This window comes from Pteropus alecto, unplaced genomic scaffold, assembly GCF_000325575.1.
Source record: "Pteropus alecto unplaced genomic scaffold, ASM32557v1 scaffold3, whole genome shotgun sequence".
Lineage (NCBI taxonomy): Eukaryota > Metazoa > Chordata > Mammalia > Chiroptera > Pteropodidae > Pteropus > Pteropus alecto.
In genome coordinates, this window is record NW_006442484.1 from 12,321,476 (window position 1) to 12,345,173 (window position 23,698).

Consider the following 23,698-nt stretch of genomic DNA (forward strand, 5'->3'; position numbering starts at 1 on the left):
AACACCTCAGAGTTAAACCAAACAACCTCTCACATACCATTCATTCATATGCTCGCAGCAACTGGAATGTGGGGCAAATATTCCAGACTCCCTTGACAGACAGAAAACAGGCTTTGTTCAGTCATAGAACAAATAATTTGCTTATGTACAAATAAGATGAAATGTACAACACAGAGGATACAATCAATAATATCCTAATAACTTCACACAGTGTCATATGGTTACTGGACTTATCATGGTGATCCCATCATAAGGTATATAAATGTCGCATCACTATGACATACACCTAAAATGAATAGAATATTGTATGTCAACTATACTTTAATGAAAAGAAAAAGAAAACAGGTTCTGATAGGTTATTAAGTTACCTGTTTAACAGTAAGTGGCAGAACCAAAATTAAAATAGTTCTGATTTCAAGTGTCATGCTCTTTCTCCCAGCTCGGTTACCTCTTTCAGACTTTCCCATGAACCTATAGCTCTATCTTTAATGGCAATTCTGAGAATCTGTGATCTTTATTCAACTGTGAACCATGTTGCTGACAGCATCTCTGCCAAGGCTCCCAGGCCATTCCTCCGGGGAACGGGCGATTTTACCGGAGATGTCAGGTCTGGCCTCAGATAACTATCGGCAGAACAGGTTCAACAAACCTCTGCCACTTCCATAGTTAATGATGGTTCAATCAGTTCAAAATATAAACACACACCATATTACAAGCTAAATGGAAATGTAGAGGCCAGCCGTCTGGCTGACAGCCGCCCCAGTGAGCCCCGGTGGCATCGGCTTCTGTGATTTATATACTCATTTGTTTTCTGGTGGTGGGGAGGGTGCACAGAATATATTGTCACTTTAGATAGCACTTCGGCAAATACCATAAAAACATTCCCAGGGATCGCTAGCAGCTTTTGTTCAGCACTAGCATACTAAATTAAAGGGAGAAAAATAGCATCAGATAAATCACGGGATTTAAAAAGTCGTCCCAATTTGTTCATAGTTTAAGCTTACCACTGTCAGGCAAAACATATAAAACTCTTCTTTTTCATCCCTGGATTTGACTTACAAAGTGAACTAAGCACACAGTAAAATCCTCAAGATTAAATGTGTATGATGGATAAGAGAACAAAGTGTTTTCTTTATGTCTCTAATATGAACTCACAACAATTCACATATCAATTCACATCTACTCCTTATTATTCTTCACTCAAAACACTCCTCAATGTTGCAGACTATCTGCCCTATTGAACATCTCTGTAAAGTTACATGAATAAATTTTCAGATGATACTTATATATCGCCTGTTCCATCTATCAGTAACACTTGTTTCCTTAAAAAAAAAAAAGTTCAATTCTAAAGGCACTTTATACAAAGGGAAACTCTACTGTGGAATAGAATGGTGTGAAAAAGTGAGCTGTAATTTTCAATAAAGGTATGCTCCAGGTGACTGGACATTTAAGAAGATTAGCAGCAGAAACTATGTCATTGTAGCTCATGGATGCTGTCTGAGTATAACCTGAGCAGAGAAAAGCCAAAAATGGTAAGAAAGTCATATAGATGGGAAGTTTCAGTGGTTAATGGTCAAACTTAAACACTTGGAGGTATTAAAAATAACTCATTCTTTAGTGTCAGAATTCACATTTAAATTCATTCTCTGATTTCTTCTCTTCTCTCCTCTCTCCACCTCTGTCCCATTTTCTGACATAATTCACTGGTCAAGGGAGCCAGGGAGCCACTAGAGGGAAGCTGAGATCATGGGCTGAGCAGTGGCCATCCCAAATGAATTATAATTCAGTCATTGACTAATTAGTGATAGGGAGATGGCTATATTTACTTATGTCTTTTTATATACATACAACAACCATATGTCTGAGATTCCTGAACAGAATTGTAATTTAAAGTAAATTTAAGCAATTACAAATTTCTCACTAACCTTGTGAATACACAGTCAGATGACCATTACATCTAAATTTTTTTTTCATAAAATATGGTATACTATACTATACTATATACTGCTTCAATTACATATATAAATCTGACAATTGCTGGCAGAGAACTATTTATATATCTTCTGAGTTTCTTAAACTGAATGTATTGGCAGAAAATTGCCTCTAGTAAAAAAGAATTCTTGTTTTCAACGATAATAATAATAAGTAGTTCATATGGAGAAGCCAACTTGTCATTGCAAATTCAGTAAACAGATATTATATGTAGTTCTCCAGGTCCCAATTATAATATAAGACCATCAGGAACAGGAATAATGTTTTATATATCACATCTTCATCATCATATGCTGTACAACATAGAAAGCAGGCAATAAACGTCCAGTATTGCTGAATATGATAAGCTGAATGAGGGATGATATCATCTTTGTCTCTGAGGACTCTGTGAGTAAACCTTAAGCTGAATTACTTTTTCTTAAATACTTTCAATAGAAAACTATTTTTAAGCAACTATCTTGCTATCAGAAATATGAAGACGAATAGAATATTTGCATAAAAGAAAAAAAACACCTTTAAATAAACTTCCATTCCTAGAAAATGAGATTTTTGTATGCTTCTCCTTTAACTGACACCCCACCACATGCATCTCACACAGGAACACAACACATCATCTTTTAAGTCGTAAAGCTGTCTATCCTAAAATGCCCTGGGAATTTCCGAAGACTCACAGATCCGCTCCTAATCAAGGTGCTCTGTTCCTCCCACCTTCCTCCTTCCTAGGCTTACCTAATGAAAGAGCTCTAATGAGGTACATTAGTTGTACTTTTGAAAGTCAGAGATGGATTATCTAGTTAATTCTCTTGCGGGCTCATGTCAGAACAGAGTCTCACCTATTTGCGCCTAAATGGAACTTAAAGATAAAGCAAAAATATTACATTTTTTTTTTTCTAGGACATTATATAATACTTGCTTTCTCTAGTCAGACAAAACTCAGTGCATAGAACAGGGCTCAATTGTTTGAGGATTTTACTGAAGAAATTTTGCCAGCAATATTGTCTTGGTGTGCTTTTTGACATTAAAATTATTATTTTTATCTCTATCCTCTGAAGACGGCAGGAAGCTATCAGAAGGTGATTCTTTGTCATCAAGTGGGATGTACATTCTGACAAGCCATTCATAGCCACAGTGGGAGTAGAGAGGCAAAGAGTGTTTGATGAAGACATCTGTAACCCTGCCAGATGATTCATCTTGGAAAAAAAGGTAAGAAAATTCAGATAGATTACCAAGAAATAAGCATGATCCTAAATACATTTAGAAAAGTCAGAATATATATATGTACATATGAAAAGCAATATAAATGTGCATCAAAAACTTGAATAACCATTCTCTTCATGCAAAATCTCTGAACATTTAAATAATGAACTAGGCAAGTTATGATTCCTGAGACAAAAGTCTCCCAGAGGTCTCCCAACTTACTCCAACAAATAGTCCTCTAGATCCCACCAATAGCCATCTTGGTGCTAAGCAACTTTCTGCTGCCACAGGAAGAAGGAAAATATAAAACCAGCTACTGAACTGGTTTCTCATTCCAAGTCTGCCATTATGGGCAGTGTGGTCTTGGTAAAGGCTCTTGCTTGTCTGTGACATTGTTTCTTCATGTGCAAAATGAGGTGGCTGGATATTGGAGGTTACTTTCCTCCTTCTGAGCATCTAAGACATGATAACTATCCTGTTCATCTCTACATAGTGACTGACCATCGCATGTCACACTACAAATCTTTCCTTAGAATATCGTGCATCGCAGAGCCTGGCCACCTTGTGTACAGCAACATGGCAACAGGCAGCTGGTAAACATGGCCTTTGCTCTTGTCTACCTTAGTAACTTATGAGATGATCCAACTCTTTCCAAGCAGCCCTGGTCTCCAGGACATCACATGATCACTTTATAGACTCTTCCCATCACTAAAACATTAGCCCTGAAGCACTCCGTCTATAACTTTTACTATACTGTAGGGATTCTGCCCGGTTTTCAATGTCTCTCAGCTCAGCGGCTTTATGTGCCCAGAACTCTCTGACACTGGTAAGAGTCAGAAGCAATTATAGTTCAGGCCACTCTGGAAACTCAGCTTCAAGAGGAAGGCTTTGAAATTGTTGGGCTGACAAGAGTTCAAGTTCATCGTGAGGATTAGCTGTGGGGTCTGGCACAGCCAGATTTGAGAACCGCTGGTATAGAATGCAATTAATGTTACCCCTGCAAGACTATGGGACTTGGAATCAAAAGACCAAGACCATTGCAACCTGAGTCTGTGTGATGCTCGTAAAGTCAACTAACTGCTTCTGTGAAAATCGGTTTCTTCACCCATAAAGTGAAGTCGTACTTTCTGCCCTTCCTATTTTGAAAAGTTAATGTGAAGATCTAAAGAGATGATGTTGTTAAAGTATAAACTGTAAAACACATATTAACTATTATTGTGGCAATTTTCACTACCAGTTCTCCAATGATGATTCTCTAATGCTCAGGAGAGAAAAAGAAAAATGCGTAGAGAAGAAAACCATACAATAATAGAAGATTAGAAAAAATCAAAGAGAAATTTAGCCTAATTCGTATCTTTTTATATTTACAAGTTATTTTGTAAATAAAAAAAGATCATAGGAGAATCCTTGCGATGGAGTTGTTTTCACATCCTCACTTATAATCTCAGTAGAAGCTTACTAATTCAGACTAAACTATAGGCTTGGCCTTAGTGGGGAGAAATAAATTTACTGGGCTGATTTTTTAATGTAGCGTAGAAACAAAATTTATTGGGTGTATGTGGTGGCAATCCTACCAAACAGAACACTCTTGGGAAAACATGTATTTTGATTTGTTTACAAAACAATGGACTCATCATGATGATGATCAATCTTTCGTTGTTCATTTAAACAGATGAGGGAAGAATATAAGCCATTATAAGACCCCAATTCAATGGCTTTGCTCCAAAAGTTTCTTTGAACCTGTCAGTTTGACATGTGGTACACTCCACAGAAGGAATTCATTAAAAGGCCCTAGGATAGCATATCAGACCTTCGACAGTTACTGTAATCATACTAGCCTGTGATCTGGGTCCGGAGAGTGTGAGGTCAGAAGAACAAAGGGAACAGTGTCTTCTTTTTCCTTTTGTATGCCTATGGCATCTGGAAAACTGTAGAAATGATGGTTGTAATTTGTAAGTTGCATTTTCTAGCTTTCTCTTCACTTCTCTATCCCAATGCTACTTCTTAACACCTCTCTCTCCTGGTACCCTTTTCCAAAGCAAAGTGTCATCCAGACTTACTTAATCGATACAGAGGATTACAAACTCCTAAATTACTTTAGGAAAATTATTTTCTTTTGTCTTTCTCCTCTGAATCCTGTATTCTAAATCTCAGTTTCTTGAGATGAGTTGATAGAGCAAAGCCCTCAGATTTAACTGGTTCACACTAATATGCAGATGACTTTTTCTTAAGTACAATAAATTCTCACTTTATGGATAGATTCTCGGAAACTGTGACTTTAAGTGAAAAGGCATATAACAAAAGCAATTTTACCACAGGCTAATGATACAAACAAGCGTTACATTCCTATGGCATATTTCTAGTCACAAAAACATCACTGAACTTCTAAAGATCCCAAAACACTTCTGATATTGAACATTAAGATAAACGTGAGCTCTATGTACATTTTAAAAAGATTAGTAAAACAAGTAAGATAATTCTTTTCCAATCTGCTTATTCCATTTGAGTGTCGCAGGTGGCTGGAGCCTCTCTCAGCAGCTCACGACGCCAGGCAGCACCCCACCCTGGAAAGAACACCCTTCCATCACAGGGCACACTCACGTACACCCACATTCGCTCAGACTGGGACAATTAGACATGCCGGTTCACCTGATGTGCACATCTTTGAGATGTGGGAGGAAACTGGAGTTCCTGGAGAAAACCCACGCAGACATGGGGGGAACATGCACACTTCACACAATAGTGGCACGAGCCGGGAATCAATTTTTTTTTTTTCTTATCAACGTTATAATAAAACGACATTGAATGAAATGTTCTTCAAGGACCTGCTATATTTATTTTCTTGATTCTTCATCATGTGGAATAATGCTTGAATAGATGAAACTTCAGAGAAATATCTAAATGAGAAAATATTGCTTGAATAGAGAAATATCTAAATGAGAAAATATTGGTAGATAGGGTCTGGGGATGATAAGATTGTGCAGTGGGAGAAGCCACCACCCAAAAGGCCAGTCCTGTCTGGGAACCTGACCTGGGTTTAGCACTCCTGAAATGTCCACATTTCTCAGAGTTTTGTCATTTTCTCCAGTTTTGAACCTTTAGATTTTTAACACCTTCCATGATGCTAGCTGCTAGGACAGGCTAGAGTAAGACAGTGTAAGAGGAGGAATTTGACTGTGTGAAGAGAAAGAACAAAAGAGTAGATAGATAGGGTTAGATGGGTAACAACAGTATGTAATAGCTACTGTTCCTTGAATATTGAACATGTGCTATGCACGTTATCATGCACTGTCTCCAACTGTTAGATGAAATCACGTCTGGGAAAGCACTGCAAAGACAGCAGCCTTTCTGTTTAGCCTTATTACACCCATTACGAAGAAAAGTGAGACCCAAATTGATTAAGTTTCCCAAGATGACAAAACTAACTGAGACTGGAAAATGGTATCTACTTCCGGGTCCGTCTGACCCTGAAACCTTTTCTTACTTGTATTCCCCTTCATGCATTCCGCAACCACTACCCCTTATATGTGTGGGGTTTCTAGGAAGCTAGAGGCTGCTGAGAGTGCATGGCATTCTTTTTAACGGTGTACAACCTTTCTTTCCTCAAGTTGCTTCTTCCTATTATTAATCTCAATTAACTCTTGCACAGGGACAAAAAGAAATACTCAGCACTGTTTGCATCTATGTTTGAACGAGTAACCAGCAGACTGACGTGGGGTGGAAGGAACAATGTTTGTTCGGTGAACTTCACTATCTGCCCCCTTTAAGAGCCTGAGAAGTTTACAAACCCCAGTGCACAGGGGGTGAATCCTTCATCTTTGGACACTGGCACAGCTGGCATAGGCCTTAAATGACCTAAGATTAGATAACTTCTCCCTCCCGGTAACAGCAAAATATTAGTGAGAGGAAAAAGAATTCTCCATAAGAGAAACTTTCTTAAGAATCTTCTGTATTTCTTCTCATAGATTTGAGCTGGCTAGAAAAGAGCTTCATGAACATGGTGTTGACTGACTCATGAGCCTAAAGACCTATTAGGATCACCTGAGGATATTTTAAACATATCAAGACCCAGACTCAACGGTTGGAGATTCTGTGAAGCTGTTCTGGGTTGGGACCCAGCTAGGTTGAAAACTCATTCAGTATTACAGTGAACTCGAGTCCTAGAGAAGACGCTTTGGTACAGATGCCACTTTTCCCCAGTCCGGAGCCTGCGGTCCAGGGCTTGGGGACAAGCTTCTGAGCCTGCAAGGGCACTGGTTCTGTCTCCTTAGTTATGTCTGTGGGGCCAATTAACACCTGAATCCCATGATGGCTTAAGTGCACATAGCAGACCCCCGGCCAGATCATTTTTCTCTCACCCTGCACGTGGTGATTCCTCTTCATTGCCATGCTGAGCTCACTGTGCACACAAAATCAATAAAGATAATATAGCTGAAAGGTTACTGCAGAGGAGAGATCACAGGAATGAAAGTGTATTTTTTTCCAGCAGGCACTTTCCATTTTTTTCTTAACTACTTCCTAATTTCAAAATTGTACAATTTCTTCCACAAACTATTCTATCTCCGTTTTATAAAACATTGATATTGCCCTAAAAAAAATAAAATTATAGTTTTGTAGCCTCAGGTGGCTTAAGAAAATAGGATCAAAGATCAAGGATTGATTCATTGTGATTTTGCTCTGTTCAAATTCATTCATTTCCTAAGAGAAAGAAATAAGTGATGTATCTGGTTAATGATCTGAAGTGCCCAAAGTATTTGCCCAAGCCACACACTTACTAAAGGGCAACATCTTTTGGATTCTATCCACAAAACTTCCTGGCCGGAGACACTATCTGAGTATTCCAACATAAAGTCTGGTCCTCTGCCGAGATGAGCTGAGGAAAGTAGTTCGTGTTTATTGTCAAAAACCCACTCACCTGTATGAAGAGAAGGTGCTTTTCCAGGGCACCATTTTATTCATAGGCTACATTTGTTTTCACAGAGAGACTATATTCTGCTTTTATTTGATAAGAGTTCAGTCCAGGGTCAAAACATCTAACAGAAAAAATATTCATGTCTGAGCAGAGATTTTAGACAGAAATTGAGAACTAGAATGTAGAGTCAGAACCCATTAAACCAAGGATTTTAAATTCCCAAGAAGTAGGAACTATTTAAACTCTTAGTGATATTATTTAAATCTCATCTATTCCTTTCAAAGTATTTAATGTGACATTGGAATTACAGAGGTGAACATTCTCTCTAGTCAGGTGTGCTAACAAGCTAATGCTCCCAAATGAGACTGTTTTGAAAACTTCTGGAACTCTAGAAAGCTATTTCTGTAGTGTAAAAATCATAAATTCATCATATAGAATAATTTCAAAGAGAAGAGAAATATTTTATGTAGGACACACTTTGGCTGTACTGAATCTCATCCCACACTTTGTCTTTGAAAAAATTCCTACCTTCTTTATCTAAACATATGAATAAAGGATGTTGCTTTAAACAAAATAAAAAGAACAAAGAGGAAGGAAGAAAACTGCTTCCTCAAGGAACAGTTTCAGCCCTTTAAAACTTAATACATAATAAAAATATTCCCTTTATTACCATTACCCACCTCAGCAGCTATTCAAAGTTCACAGCAATTCAAAGAAAAGGCCAAATTTCTTAAAGCAGAATCGAAAGCACTTGAGACTTCCTGAGATTACAGGCCACAGACATAAATAAAAGCACTCAATAAAATCTTTTATATCCTATTGTGTATTATGATTTTATAAATATCTGTGCAAAGACTTAGTCACTCTCCCAACAGACAGTAGAATTTCAGATCATTTTTTCCCAACTGGTATGAATTCACTGAATGTACTGACTGCTGATCCATGTATTTGCATTTGTTTACCTTATTTTGTGTAGGTAAAAAAAGAAAAATGAAACACTTTTCTGAATAACTTGTATAAATTAGAGTCAAGTTTCTAAAGACTTCTAAAGAGTTCAGTTCTCTTGGCTAATTAACTGCCAGTGCACTTACTGAAAGAAGTATTGCATGTGAAAGAATCAGTATATAGACACAATATAGATGCATATTCAGTTTTGCGCTGGACTGAGAATTGGACTCCGAACTTCATCTCCATTTTCTCCTTTGCAAAATGAGGGAACACTGATGATGGAGTGGATGGGTATTGGAGTACCTCAGTGGTTGCCAACACATCTATGGACCAGAGGAACCAAGATGACCCATATCATACTTGAAAATGATGAAACAAAACAGATCATTCTAAGTCAAAAACTACAAGGAGGCTCCCAGACAGCTGAATATGCTACGATTCTCTCAAGTGATTCTGATCTTCAATGAGGAAATAGAGTCAGGGACTTTGCAACTCTCGGAAACCACAGACACTTCAGTTTTGCCCTGCATTTACACATGTTCATGAAAAAAAAAATGCTATTATGTTAGAATTTTGTAAAAGTCACACTTTAAATATACTAGAAATATTGCTATTTTTAAGAGAGCTTTCTTATTTGGAAAAGGTATCTTTTGTAATTGTTTAATGTAATTTCTTAACCCTAAGTTTTCTTTCTAGTGCATTTAAATTTTTGAATTCGCCTAAAGAACACTTAAGCCATAATAGGCTTAAGCCATTATAGGAAAAAAAGGAGGTGAAGTTTAAGTTAAAAAATATTCTACCCCTGATAAGAATTATCACTTGTGAAGTAACACCTCTGCCAGGCCAGCCTTGGGCTTCAGTGAGGAGGATCCCAGGCTATGTCACATACTCTCCGTGTGCATAAAAGGAACTGGATATATATTTGATGACTGACAGATTTTAGAATAACTAGAAAGGTTCCTTTTGCTCAAGCATCAGCTGCTTAATCACATCTGAGAATACATTTAAGGAATTATTTAAGAAAAAATTCATTTTGATTTTCAGTTAGATCATTTCCAATGGAAAGAATTTGTATAACGTATTATATTGCTTTACATACAGGCTAAGAAATCAATGACTGAGCATAGACCATCACTGGCAGTAATGGAGTTGGGCTTAGAAAATGCATAGCTCAGGGCTCTCCGTGAAGGTAAGACAGAGTAAAGAGGCGGAGAGAGGCAAATCTGGACACCGCTGCAACATGGCTGCAACACTATGTCCACCTTTCTCTGTTCTCTCCTGGGTCAGGGACTCACTGCAGCTCTTGACAAAGTTTCTGCACTTAGTTTTTATGGTGACCTGTTCACCCAGCTAAAAGGGTACAAAGGAGCTCAAATGACTTGACACTGGTAATGTGCCACTTTGGGCAAGCAGTTTAACCTTTTTGTGCCTCGGTTTCCTCTTCTGTAAAGTGAGGAATATACTAGTACCTATTTCAAAGAGTTCTCATGAAAAGTCAATGAGCTCACACTTGTACAATGGTTAGTATATGACCAGCCCATGGTAGATGCTCAGCAAGAGTCGGCAGTGTGGGACACAGTGGTATAGACGGATGCCCTCTGCACTGCACTTAGTGTAGACCAGGCCTCACAGGATTGTAAAGAAGTGTCAAAACCCCAAAGTTCTAAGAGCAAACAGAAACCCTAGAAATTACCTTTCTGTCCTGAGAGTTGCCCCTTGTTTAATGTGTTAGTCCATGTATAAAAAATCAAGCCTTATTTACAGACAAAGAAACTGCTCATAAAAATACAAGCTTTCACCTCTTTTGAGATGTGACCATCCGTCCACACTGACATGTATTTCTGGGTCATCTGAATCTGTTGCAGCTGTTGCTGGGCCACAGTTGCTGCCTTTAGGCCAGACAGAGGCTCTTTAGTTTGCCTCAGTCTCTAACTACTCCCTACTGTCCTTTGGCATTAAACCAGGTGTGGGTTGCTACAGTATGGTTTTCAATATCAAGACTTTTATCTTTTAATTAAAAAGAAAAAAAATCAGAAAACAAAAACAAAACAAACAAACAAATCCTCTCTCTGTACTTATTTTCTTATCAAAAGTAGAAAAATAGAATGCAAACTCCAGAGGACACTTGATTTATTTATTTTCCCATACCTGGCCTGCTTTAACCATTTGCATTATTTGGCAACTGTAGGTATTTGTGTTTGTGATTCCTAATCTAGTCCAAAACCTCCGCTTTTACAAATACGAAAAACAAGGAATCTCAAGAGTTTAAGCGGCTGCCTGAGTTCATAAGTCTTGCTAGTGGCAGAAGCTATTCCACAGACAGCTCTTTTTTCGCCTTGCTAGTGTTTCCACTTGTCCATCAACTTATTTCTTTTTCAATTAATTAGCTTATGCAGGTTCACTTTATGTTCCAGAGAGAAAAACAGAAACAGGAGGAAATGTACCAGCAACAACAGAAAAGCACAGACAGTAGCTACAGATATGAGAGGACTGCAAGGGAGTAATCCCTCCCTGGTGTCAGGGTTTTTGGTATGTAAGTCAGGCTGCTTGTGTTTAAATATTTTGACAGATGAAGCTGAAGGAATGATGCCCCTCTCCAACCAGTTACTCCATTTAATTCATGCTTAATTGCCCCCTTCCCTATCTAATTGTGATTTTTTTCTAATGTTTCCTAACTTGACTAAATGAAATGATGGCCTGGATGACAAGAATATGAAACACAGTACACAAGAAACCCCCAAACACCTAGAGAGAACAAACTGGAGAAAGAAAAAAAAGCTGAAGGGAAACTGAAGATGCTTCTACTTATTCAGGCTCCTCTACAATCTTTTGAGATCTTTTATTTCCCTCTAACAAAATGATTGCTCTTGTTGCTACGTATAATAATATTTCTCTTACTCGTGTTTTTGTCTTTCTCACAGGAAAATGACACGCATGAACATTATTTAGCTTATGAATTTATCTTTGTTTACTTTCACTTATTTTTATATTTTGAGACATGGCTTTCCCTTTGTGAACTGGGGAGTTTGTGCCCAGTCCCCACCCAGCAATCAAATTATTCCACAGATAACTGCTCAGTTTCATTCCACATATCTCATTTAGGAAACTCTGTGACTTATTCCTAGTTCTACCACTTAGCATTTGCCAGAGTCCCTCTGAGACTTATCTGTAAAAATGGGGATGATAATATCCATTTTAGAGGTTGTTGGAACAAACAAATGACATCCGTTTTGTGTAAGTACTATGTAAACTGTAAAGCACCAAACATATGTGTCCTGATAGTCAGATGTTGTATTAAAATACTGGAAATATAAGATGTTCTGAGAAAGGCAGGCAGTGGGACTCACTAGGAAGCTCATGACTCTTGAGTCCATTTCAAGAGACAACAGAGACTAAAAGAAAAGGGAAATAAATTATTAAAAATGTCTGAGGCAGAAGGCAGAGTCGCCAGGGAGAACAGTGCAACAGGTTTAGTGGCGTCTTCCTTCGTATTCCCAGAACCCTGTGCAACCTGCTATTTTGACTCCTATCACGTTGTCACACATATTTATTTGCCTTTCCTCTCCCTGTCCAGCATCCTGCGAACAACGTGAGATTTCCAGGAAGAAGGTTCTATCAGGCAGGCACCTTTGTGTCTCTAGCACTTAGCTCGGAGTCTGCTAAGCACCAGCAGCCTGCTAGATTAATGTCACCTAGTGTGATAGATAGAATAAGGTGACACCCCCCCTCCCCGCCACACACACACTCCAATGCCCGCATCCCAATACCGGACACCTGTGAATATATTACCGTATATGGCAAAAGAGACTTTGCAGATGTGATTAAAATGAAGATCTTGAAATGGGAAGATTATCCTGGATTGTCTAGATGGGCCCAATGTAATCACAAGGTCCTTATAAAAGGAAGGGAGAAGGTCAAACTCCTTTTTCTAAGGAGATATGATAATGGAACCAGAGCTCAGAGTAATGCACTCTGAAGATGGAGGAAAGGGCCACAAGCCAAGGAATGCTAGAATCTGGAAAGGCAAGGAAACGATTCTGCCGTGAAGCCTACAAAAAGAATGTAGCCCTGCCAGTACTGTGATTTTGTACTTTTGACCTCCAGATGTATGAGAATAAATTTGTGTGGCTTTAAGCCACTAAATTTGTTACAGCAACAGGAAACTAATAGACTTATATAAAAAAAAATAATTGAATAACTGTCATTTAAATAAATTAATGAGAAAATAAATGAATAAACGAATGAAAAGAACTTTAGATAGAAAGTGGAAAGGCTTAGGTTCTGATCTCAACTTAGATAATAATCAGTGGGTAACTTGGGACCTATCATGTAATCTCTCAGTATCCCTCAGCATAAAGAGCTGAGGCCATGGAGTCAGACAGACTAGGATTCAAATCTCTTCTAGGCTATTTCCAGGCTGTGCATCTTTAGGCAAGTACTCACCTCTCTGAGCCTACGTCCAAATTTGTAAGATAGGGATAGCGAAAGTACCTCCTGTACAAAGTCGTCGTGGGGGCTGAATGAGCTACAATCTAGTCACATTCAATGGGACTCTGAACTAGGTAAATTTGAAATTGTAGTCACATAAAAATGTTATTAATGTCACTTCATGCAGAAACACTGAAGTCATGTAAATTCTCCAAATTAAAAGATGAGTCGAGAACTGCACAATGGCAAAACTGGTAAACTCTAAACTATCGACTGCCACATGGTGGGTCCACCTCATCCTTTGGGAGAATTCATGTTGAATTATGCAAGTTATAAATTATACTAGTAACAAATTATGAGAGATCTTCAGGAACACACCTCTTGAACAAAATATGACCACGCTTTAATGCAAAACAATTAGCATGGGCCTGGAACAAAGAAAGCTATTACTATGCTATTATTACATTAGCTCAATGATAAAAGCCTCAAAACAAACACTTCCACAGTGGAAAATGAAACAAACTCAGCTTTCCTATGGGCCTATACTTTACACAGGCCTCTGGCTCCTGTCAGAGAAATCTTGCTGTTGGAAAATCTGAGTCAGGTGTGCTAATAACATCCCACATTATGAAGAAATAAATCTCCCGGTTCTCACCTGAAACACAAGATTTGGCTTCAGGTAGGTATTAACTCTGTGCTACACTCTATCATCACGTACCTCTTGCACAGCCTATTTTGCTACTGTCAGCCACATTTAGAATATCAGAATTTGTGAGCTGGCAGGGACCTCCCTGGGCCTCAGTGCTACCTACCAAGACTTCTCTTTTTCTTCTCTCTACTCTCGTTTCTTGAATCCCCAGAGAACAAGGTTGTGTCTAGTAAATACTACAAGCTCAGTAAATATCTACTGAATGTGTAAATGACCTATGGGTCATGTAACCCATGTCTATCTCCTACTTTCCAGATAATGAGCCAGAGGTCAGTTAGAGCAATGACTGAAAAATCCCTTTTTGTAGTATTAATTCCTCTTGCAGCAGCAGTCCCCAGACTTTTTGGCCCCAGGGACCGGTGCTCTTATGAGAATCTATTGCCTGATGATCCGAGGTGGAGCTGAGGTGGTGATGCTAGCACTGGGGAGCGGCTGCAAATACAGATTAAGCTTCACTTGCTTGAGGCCGCTCACTTTCTGCTGTGTGGCCTGGGCCACTGACCATATGGGTCTGGGATCTGAGGGTTGGGGATCCCTGCCTTTGAGGGAAGAGTTGATTTCCTAAATAGACTGGGTCATAGAGGAAAACAGTTTTAAAACACATTTTTTAAAAGTGTGTCTGTCCAAGTAGCTCCTGGCTTCACAAAATGAACTCTGATGATGACGTTAAGTGTCTACACCACAGATTTGACTAACAAGTGATAGAGAGATCTGAAAAAAATGATCAAAAGAAAATAAGAACCTGGATGATTCTTAAGGAGGAGATTTTAAAAAGCACAATAGCAATGCTGAATTATTAAGTTCTAATTGAAGACTGGTATGACCTGTGAGGGGGAGCAAATTACTTATGTTTCAGATTCATATGACTCTTTTAGGCTTCATAGAACTTAATGCAGGATCAAGTAGCCTTTTGTTTTTACTTAACCTCAATTTTCTATCAAAGCAGATACAATGCCAGGAAAGACTCAGGGCTAGGAGAACTGAAGTCCTTACCTTAACTTTAAGAGACCTCACATCAGGAAAAGCAGAGCGTGTATTCCCTATCTATGTAAAGACCATCTCCTTAAGAAAAATCTAAATCCTTTCACAAGAAATGGATTTTACTGATTTTTCTATTGTCTTTATGGTGGTAACTTTAATCTCCTCTGGGGCAACTTAAGTCAACTCTTTTCATTATATTCACTGGAGATGGAGAACGGCTGTCCCTTTGTCCCAAGGTAGTCCTGTATATGTTTCAAGAGTCAACTACTGAGGACATAAACTTCTTAAGGCTAACTTTTCCTAGATTTTTTAACTTTGTATGATATCGTGACTTTTATGATCAGATTCCTCCCAATCTTTTTCATAAGAAGTTGCATTGCACAGCAACCCAACCCGTGAATTCAGGGAAGCTAGTGTGAAAATATCTTTACCAGCAGGGTTCCTATGCTTGCCTCCTCAAACCCAACTTGTTTTTTAGCCCGCAAATACCAAGAGCTGCCCAGCAATTACCTCACATTTCTGCTCTTTTCCTTGCTTTCTGTAGATTTTTTAGCTCTCCATGTATAGTTGTGCAATGGATACTAGGGCTCTATTTGTGATTTAAGTGATTTTCATTGAAACTCCTCAATTTATCTATATAGTGTGCCTATGCTCTATACCTGCCAGAGCCTTCTCATCTGTGTGGCCAACCTGGGTCATACTCAAGTTGTCCTGCTTCCCAGCATGGTCACTTTGCTAGTATTAAAGAGCCATGGAATAAGGCCTATGGGAAGATGACAATTTGTTACTTCATTGACCAGTTACTCTCTTTAGACCTCTCTAGATTTCACATTGCCTGAGGGGCAAGGCCATACCCATAAGCACAGGATACAAGCTTGACCTCATCCAGCTCTTATACATTCTCAGACTCAGTTATACTTTTTCTCATCTGACCATTATCTGGCTACCCTGAGCATCTTATTCTCCATGAGCCTGCCATGCAAATTCACACCACTGCCCCTTCATTTAGGCTTCCCCTCTGCCTCCAATGTCCTTCTTCTTATTTTCTATTCTTCAGGCCCACCTCAAATGTCCAACTGATGGGAAGTATTCCTGTCTGGAAGTATTCCAGACAGGTTGAGTCACTTCCCCCACACCCCACCTTGTTCCCAGAGAATGCTGTAGATACCTCTTATAGTTCTGATTGCAGAGAACTGCAATATTTTCGATGGGTCTCTCTGTTTCACTGCAAAGTTATTTTTTACATCTTCTTAAAAACAAAATCTATAATTTCTTTCACAGGAGTTCAAGAAATGAGTGAGTTATAGATACAGAGAACATTTTGAGGGTTGCTAGATGGGAGTGGGGTTGAGATGGGTAAAAAAGGGGCAGGGATTAAGAAGTACAAATTGGTAATTACAAAACAGTCATGAGCATGTAAAATATAGCATAAGGAATATAGTCAATAATATTGTAATAACTATGTATGGTGTCAAATGGGTATTAGATGTACTGGGTGATCACTTCATAAGTTATATAAATGTCTAATCACTATCTTGTACACCTGAAACTAATATAATAGTGTATGCCAACTATAATTGAAAATAAATTATTTTTAAAAAGAAATGAATGAGTTAAATAAACATGTACATGATTCTTCAAACAGAGTAATTATATAGCTCTGAGAATCAGGATCTGGATCATACTTGCTTATTTACCTCTGGGTTAGGGAAGACAGAGCTAGAAAATTAAGAGAAAAACAAGCTGACCATTACCCAATCAAGAGTAAGAAACATGGTGTACCTGATAGACCATTATACTAACAGTTTCTTCTTTTTTCTGCTCTGTAGATCCTTGACTCTGCAATAGATTTCGTACTGTTTCTTCCATCCTGAAAAAAACAAAAAAATAAAAATAAATTTTTAAAGAAGGTTTCCTATTAACATGAGTCTGTTCTAGTTAGTAGGAATCATTCTTCAATGTATATTTCCTAAGCTTAAACCTGAAAATTTCTTTTCTCTTCTCTTGCCTTCATCCCCTATATCAAGAGTCTGTCATAAAGTCCTTTAAAATCATTTTTCAGAATGTCTCTGAGTTCTCTCTTTCTTTTTACCACTTAGGTCCCTGTTTATGTACTCATGAAAACATCTCCCAATATCCTTCTCCATTTTCAATTGTTCCCTTTTAATTTGACGCAGTGTCACCACATTAATCTTCTTGATACCACTTTGATTTTTTAAAATCAATTCTCAAAGTTGACAAATATCACATGAATGTATTTTCACCATATACTGTGAAGTCTTCCCATGGTGGTCTTCTCATGCCAGCACACGGAGATCTACTTTATTCTTTTTAGCTATTTCTCTGTATTTCACCATGTGACTAATGTGACACCATAAATTATTTAACTATTCTCCTGCTGACAGAATTGAAATTACTTCAAAATTTTTGCTATTTCAAACAATAAATATCTTTATACACGTCTTAGTACATATTTATGAATATTTCTATAGTTATAACAGATATTGTATGTTATGATCCTATTTTGTTTTAAATAACCACACTACCTCTAAATTGTCCAAAAGTAAAGAGTGAAACAAACACACCCTTTTCCATTTCCAGACGTTGTCTTATGCTATGACTACTTCTTAGAATGCCAACACCCTCTTTATATTCTCAAATCCCACCCATCTTTCAAAACCCAACTCAAGTTGCACTTCCTAAGAGATTTCTTCAGTGGTCTCCCATGTCTTTGAATTTGTATAGCCTTATACTTTAAATCATTCATTCTATAACTTAAAAATAAAACGACACTTTAAATGCTCAAATATTTCATATATTCTTATCTTGTCTTCTGAAGTAAATTACTATATTTGGTATAGAAACATGTCACATATTATGTGTCTCCCTTAATTATGCATGAAGTAGGTATTTGATAGACATTGTTATATGAATCCTTTGTTACTTTATTTTAAAAAATATTAACTACTTACTCTGTGCCAGGCATTCATTATGTATATTTGAACTGTGTTTGAATGACCTTGTCCTCGGGGCCCATCCATGAGGATTCATGGACCAGAACTCTGAAAGCAGAATACCTGAACTAAATGCACTGAACACAATGCTCCCTGGTCCAAAAACTGAGCTCGTTGTCTCACAGTTTCATGCTGAAGCACGTTTTTTTGTTTTTGTTTTTTTTGGTGACTCTGTATGATACTATTTTCAGAGAGAAAGCAGGCTGGTCCAGCTTCTCTCTCTTACTTAAGGTTTCTAGCATGGCAAATTAAGGGCTCTAGGATGACCATGAATTCCCTGAAGTGGCACGTAACCAAGGCAGTGTAGTTCACAATGCCAACGTTTCTAATATGGCATACAACTATTTAGCAGCAGAGTGAGGAACTAGTTTGCAAACAAAATTGTCCAGTCGAGGAAATTCTGCCTTTACAGGGAATAGCACTGCAACCCATTAAGGACTTCAAGAAGACAGTAGACACCAATGATGAGTGCTCAGAGAATGATGTGTGACCACACATTTATGCAAACCACCTCGTCTTGTGTCCAGCCAGGAAAAAAAAAAATCTGTTTCCTGTATTTTCACAGATCTTATGTTATTAATGGTAGCAACTCAAAATTATATAGTACTGTGAGCTTGTCAAAGAACTCTCTCATCTATTTGTCATTATAATGTACTTTTAAAATATCATTATATCTACATGGTAGATGAGAAAGCCGAGGCAACAGAAAGGTTAAATGGCTTACTTACAGGATCATAGTTAGTTGGATAGGGAATTAGGATTAAACCATTTTTATTGACTGTAAAAACAGCCGCTGCTTTCCCCTAGGCTTTATTTCCATGCAGGGAAGTATTTTAATTGAAGAAGAGTCTCAGCTCCTAATTAGGAGTTATCTTGGTGAACACTTATTGGCTGCTGAGCCCAAGAAGGCACAATATTTTTTCTGACTTGAAGAAAGCTTAACATCTGGTGGAAGAGACAAACTAAGTTTATGTGAAAAAAAATAAGGGTGAAGAAGTCATGAATTCTGAAATAAAAACTGATCAGAGCCAATCTCTAATACTTTATGTCGCTGTACGTAAACAGAAATGATCTCTTGAACGGTAGTAGAGTTTTCATGATGTGTGCCAAATCTATCATAGATAGGAAAAGTAATGATAAACAGTGATGGTTTACCCAAGGTCACTCAGGTTATGTATGACAGATCAGGAACTAACCCCTGGTTTTCTGAATATTAGTCTACTTTCTTTCTACCTTAGCACAGAGGCTGGAGTTCTTTCTTATTTCAATCCTTATTTCATTCATTTATAAAGATTTGGCATGAATGTGTCCTAATAGTTAGAACTCAGTTAAAATTAAAATTGTCTTTTAAAAAAATAAAGTACAAAAAAGTTAAAGTACAATTTCTCTCTATGCATATCTTGCTGAATTATCTCTTCTGTATAATTAAAAGTTCTATGCACAGACTGCTGGATCAAAAAGAAAAAATTATCTATTCACCTTTCCTATATTTTTCTTGTTTTTTTTTTTTTTAAAGGAAAATAAGAGATGGACAGGAAGTTGTTAAAACAGAATCTCAAGCATCCCAGACTTACAGTAATATTGAGAGCACATTTCTGGCACTACTTTATGATGAATTAAAATCAATTACATTTCTAAGCTACAATTTGGAACAGAGTTTCAGGGACCAATCTCAACTCCTGGTAAAAAATTAAGTTGTCTGATCTTTTCATAACCTTTATGAATCTGGTCGGAGAGACAATATTTTGAACCTGATGAGAATATAACATTATTTATTTCCTGATGACATCCTCTTTTTTTTTTTTTTTAAATTCTCATTTACCAAACTTCTCTATTTTCCAGAAAATCAAAGACTATGAGGCATCATCCATTGGCGTTCGAATGCCCAATGACATTTTACTTCATTTTATTATTTTGATAGCTGAGGTATATGCATTACCAGTCTGCACACAGAATAATTTTATCATGTTTCCCAAATGTGATTAGAAATAAGCCAATTCTTTTCCTTAGGTCAGGTGTCGGCAAAGGTTTTTTTTTTTTTTTTTTTTTTTTTTTTTAAGTTGCTGACTGGCACAATTTATCCTTAAACACTGACCTTAATCAAAGTCTTCTAGTTCCTTTTTTTTTCTTCTGTCTGACCTAAGTCTAAATCCTTTCTTCTAAATACTGATCAAGTAGCTAATATAACTAAAAATATACAGGCCAAAAATTTTTAAAGCATATTTATATTTAGTGAAATATAATGAGGTTTAATGAATAATAAACTATTTTTAAAAAAGTTAAGACCTACACAAGTCAGAAAAAATAAAATTCATATGCAAACAGTGTATTTCAGGTTAAAATAAAATTCATATGCAAACAGTATATTTCAGGTATGTATATATATATATAAATCTAGCTATTTTATTTCATTAAAAATAGATTCCATGTTTTAAGGTACATATCATTTAATTAATAAATTCCTACAATAGTATTTCTTCTGGGGGAAGATAAAAACCCAAACAAAGATAATTTTTGCTTAAAAAGGGCACTAACTTAAAGTTAGGAAAATAGGGCATTAAATAAGAACATATGAACAACAACAAAAACAATTCAAAACCGCACAAGAGCAGGACTAGTGAGGCTTTGTACTGAAAGTCTCGCCCTGAGCCCAGGCACCCGTCTTTGTCAGGAACCCCTATTTAAAGTACAGATCACTGGGGTACTTGTCATTGGACCTAATGTCCCATAGAGAAGGTCTCTCTAGACACCAAAGGAAGATCATTCTAGAAGTAAATGTTAAAAGATAGTGGTTTCCTGAATCCCTTCAAGGCAAGAAATCACCTAATCATTCAGGGACTGATACGATCAGATTTCTTTACATTCGGAGAATATGATTTGGGTCCCAAAGACGTTGACTTATTCAGTAAAGAAAGTACAATTAGGAAACATGATCCTTAGGAGCTGTTTCTTCTAACAGCATGTAAAAGAATGCGGACTTTTCCACAGCCCGTCCTTTCTCTACAGATCTAGCCTCCTATTTTGCCACTCTAGGAAATCATCAGAACATCAGACTAAAGTGTCCTTTGACACCATCTATCATCAGATATTCAGTTTAGCATAACTTTATTTTTGACAGAAATAGAACAAAATAAATGTAAAACAAGAAGCTACCTTCCCCAACTCAAATTGGTATCTGATGGACTCTTCAACTGAAAGCTGAACTGAGTTATATTTTTTAAGAAATATTTTAATGTTATTTGCTGATTAATAATATAAATTGATAATAAAATTAACAATAAAATTGCTCAATATTCCCATACACTTTGTTATATGGGAGGCTGCAAGACCATAACTCATCCACTTCTGCTAAAAGTGCACACCATATTCTGTTTTATTCACCTATACTGTGAAGTTTGTCGAGAGCTGTTGCTGTGAATTGCAAATTGCTTTTCCTTGTGTTTCTCTGCATTTGATTCCCAATCTTCCCACTTTGCAAAAGTGTGTCGACTTAACTAAGAGTGCTACCATGATTAAACTTCATCTTAAGAACATGAAGAGTAGGACTGGGGTTAAAATAGAAAGTTAGTATTGGGGCTTGAGTCATTGCAGCACCTCTCCTTCACCTCAGCCTCCTCCCCATGAAAGCACGGTGTGATGTGACCTCATATAGAGGACACTACTCATCCTGGAAAGTCAATGGTCATTTGAGGACAAGCATACTTCCTGTATCTGCTGGGAAAATGAAGAGTTACAATAAAATACTAGCTGTCTTTCACTGGATGCCTATTAGAAAGGTTAAAAAAGTTTAAGCACACTACAACTGGATTATTTAGAAAAAATACTGATTTATTTATTTTTTATATAACTAAACTCACCTTCTTCTTGAGCCTTATATACTGACTAGCATTAACTTTTGTCTCAAATTTGAGTTTAAATGTTAGACTTAGTCTAGCTTGATGGATTTTTAATGGATTTTAAAATCCATTGAGAAACAGGTGTCTATCGATAAGAGAATACACAACCGTTATATATTTCTTACACTGGAATACTATTCAGCAATCAAAAGGAATAAGTTAATAAATGTGATGATATCTAATAATCTCAAAAACACTACATCTAGTGAAAGGAGCCATACACGAAAGACTAAATACTATGATTCCATTTATATATAATTTAGTACAGGAAAAATTAATCTCTGATGGAAATTTTAAGAACAGTGATTTCCTAGGAGGCAGAGAGAAGGCAGAGATGGGCTGGGAAAGAACACAAGAAACTTTCTGGGAGATGATCATGCCCTATATCTCAGATCTTTATAGAGGTTTGTATTGCACAGATGTATGCATTTGCTTAAATTCATCCAATGCTACATTTAAGATCTATGTATTTCATTGTTTCTAAATTTTACTTTGAAAGAAAAAGAATTGTAAAAAATTTTGGAACTTTAGTTAATGATATTCATGTTCAAGTATGTACATAATTGGGGATAAATTGTATTGATGCCTGCAACTTACTTTGAAATACCTCAAAAATTAGATTGATAGATGGAGAGAGAGAGGGCGAGATGGCTATATGGCTAGATATGTAAATATCATATAAGCAAGTATAGTAAATATGAGTGGTAGAATCTAGTTGGTGGGTATATGACATTCATTGTAAAATTAAAATTTGTTTAACTTCTCTGTATGTTTCAATTTTATTATAACTAATTGCTGACAAAGTGTTATTTTTTTATTTATTTTTATTTTATTTTTGTAGACCATTTATCTCCTGGATAAAAGTGTTTAGCATCTCAGAAGAGGAGTTCACTGCTTCTTTTCTATAGAAAGTTCCTAGCCATATGCATATCTGGTTGGGTGGATCATGGTCTTTGGAGAGTAGGGAGACTTGAGTGTGGTGCCATCTTATATCTGGACAGAAGTCCATTGTCTCCAGGTTTGTTGCGGGCCCTTTTGGCTCTAGGTCTGAAGGTCCTTAGGTTATTCCAAGTCTGTTCATTCTACTTGGTCACAGCTTTGTGGTACGTTTAGCACTCTGACTGACCTTCACTTTAGCCTCTGCTGGCTGCAGTGCCCTAAATTTCAGGTGCCACTTCCACCAAGCATGCTGATCTGGCAGTCTGTCTCCAGACGTTCCTGTAAGGGTGCTCTTGCTGCACCACAGCGGGTCTCAAAGTAAGCCCACTGGCCTCCAGTCGGCTTCTAAACCACACAGAACGAGGGCAGCCTGGAAAGATAAAACCCAGGGCTTCTTTTACACATGAGCGTAGTGGATCATCAAGTGGACATGGCCATGCCCCATTTGATGTGTGGGCATACAGAGACTTGGTCTTTTTCTAAAATATTAGAGAAGAAGCAGAGATATATAAACACCCATCTGTCTTCCATGTAATCTACCATATAAAGTACTAGTTTCACTCTTCTTTTCCTTCATCCTTTTTCTGGGGATCTGCAGCCTTCTCATTTCTTCTCAATATCATGTCTGGCTCCTTTCTAACTCCAATCTCTTGGCTAAGTTCATTTATGTTATTTACAAAGG

The 23,698-nt window shown here is 37.3% G+C and overlaps 1 protein-coding gene across 1 annotated transcript in view; it reads right to left on the reverse strand.

The window, feature by feature from the left end:
- Window positions 1-23,698, reverse strand: part of NCKAP5 (NCK associated protein 5) — a 570,133-nt gene that overhangs the window by 293,225 nt on the left and 253,210 nt on the right. Inside the window, exon 5 of the mRNA XM_025039578.1 lies at window positions 16,950-17,037. Within this exon, the coding sequence (XP_024895346.1) occupies window positions 16,950-17,037 (88 nt within the window). The remainder of the gene's footprint in view (window positions 1-16,949; window positions 17,038-23,698) is intronic.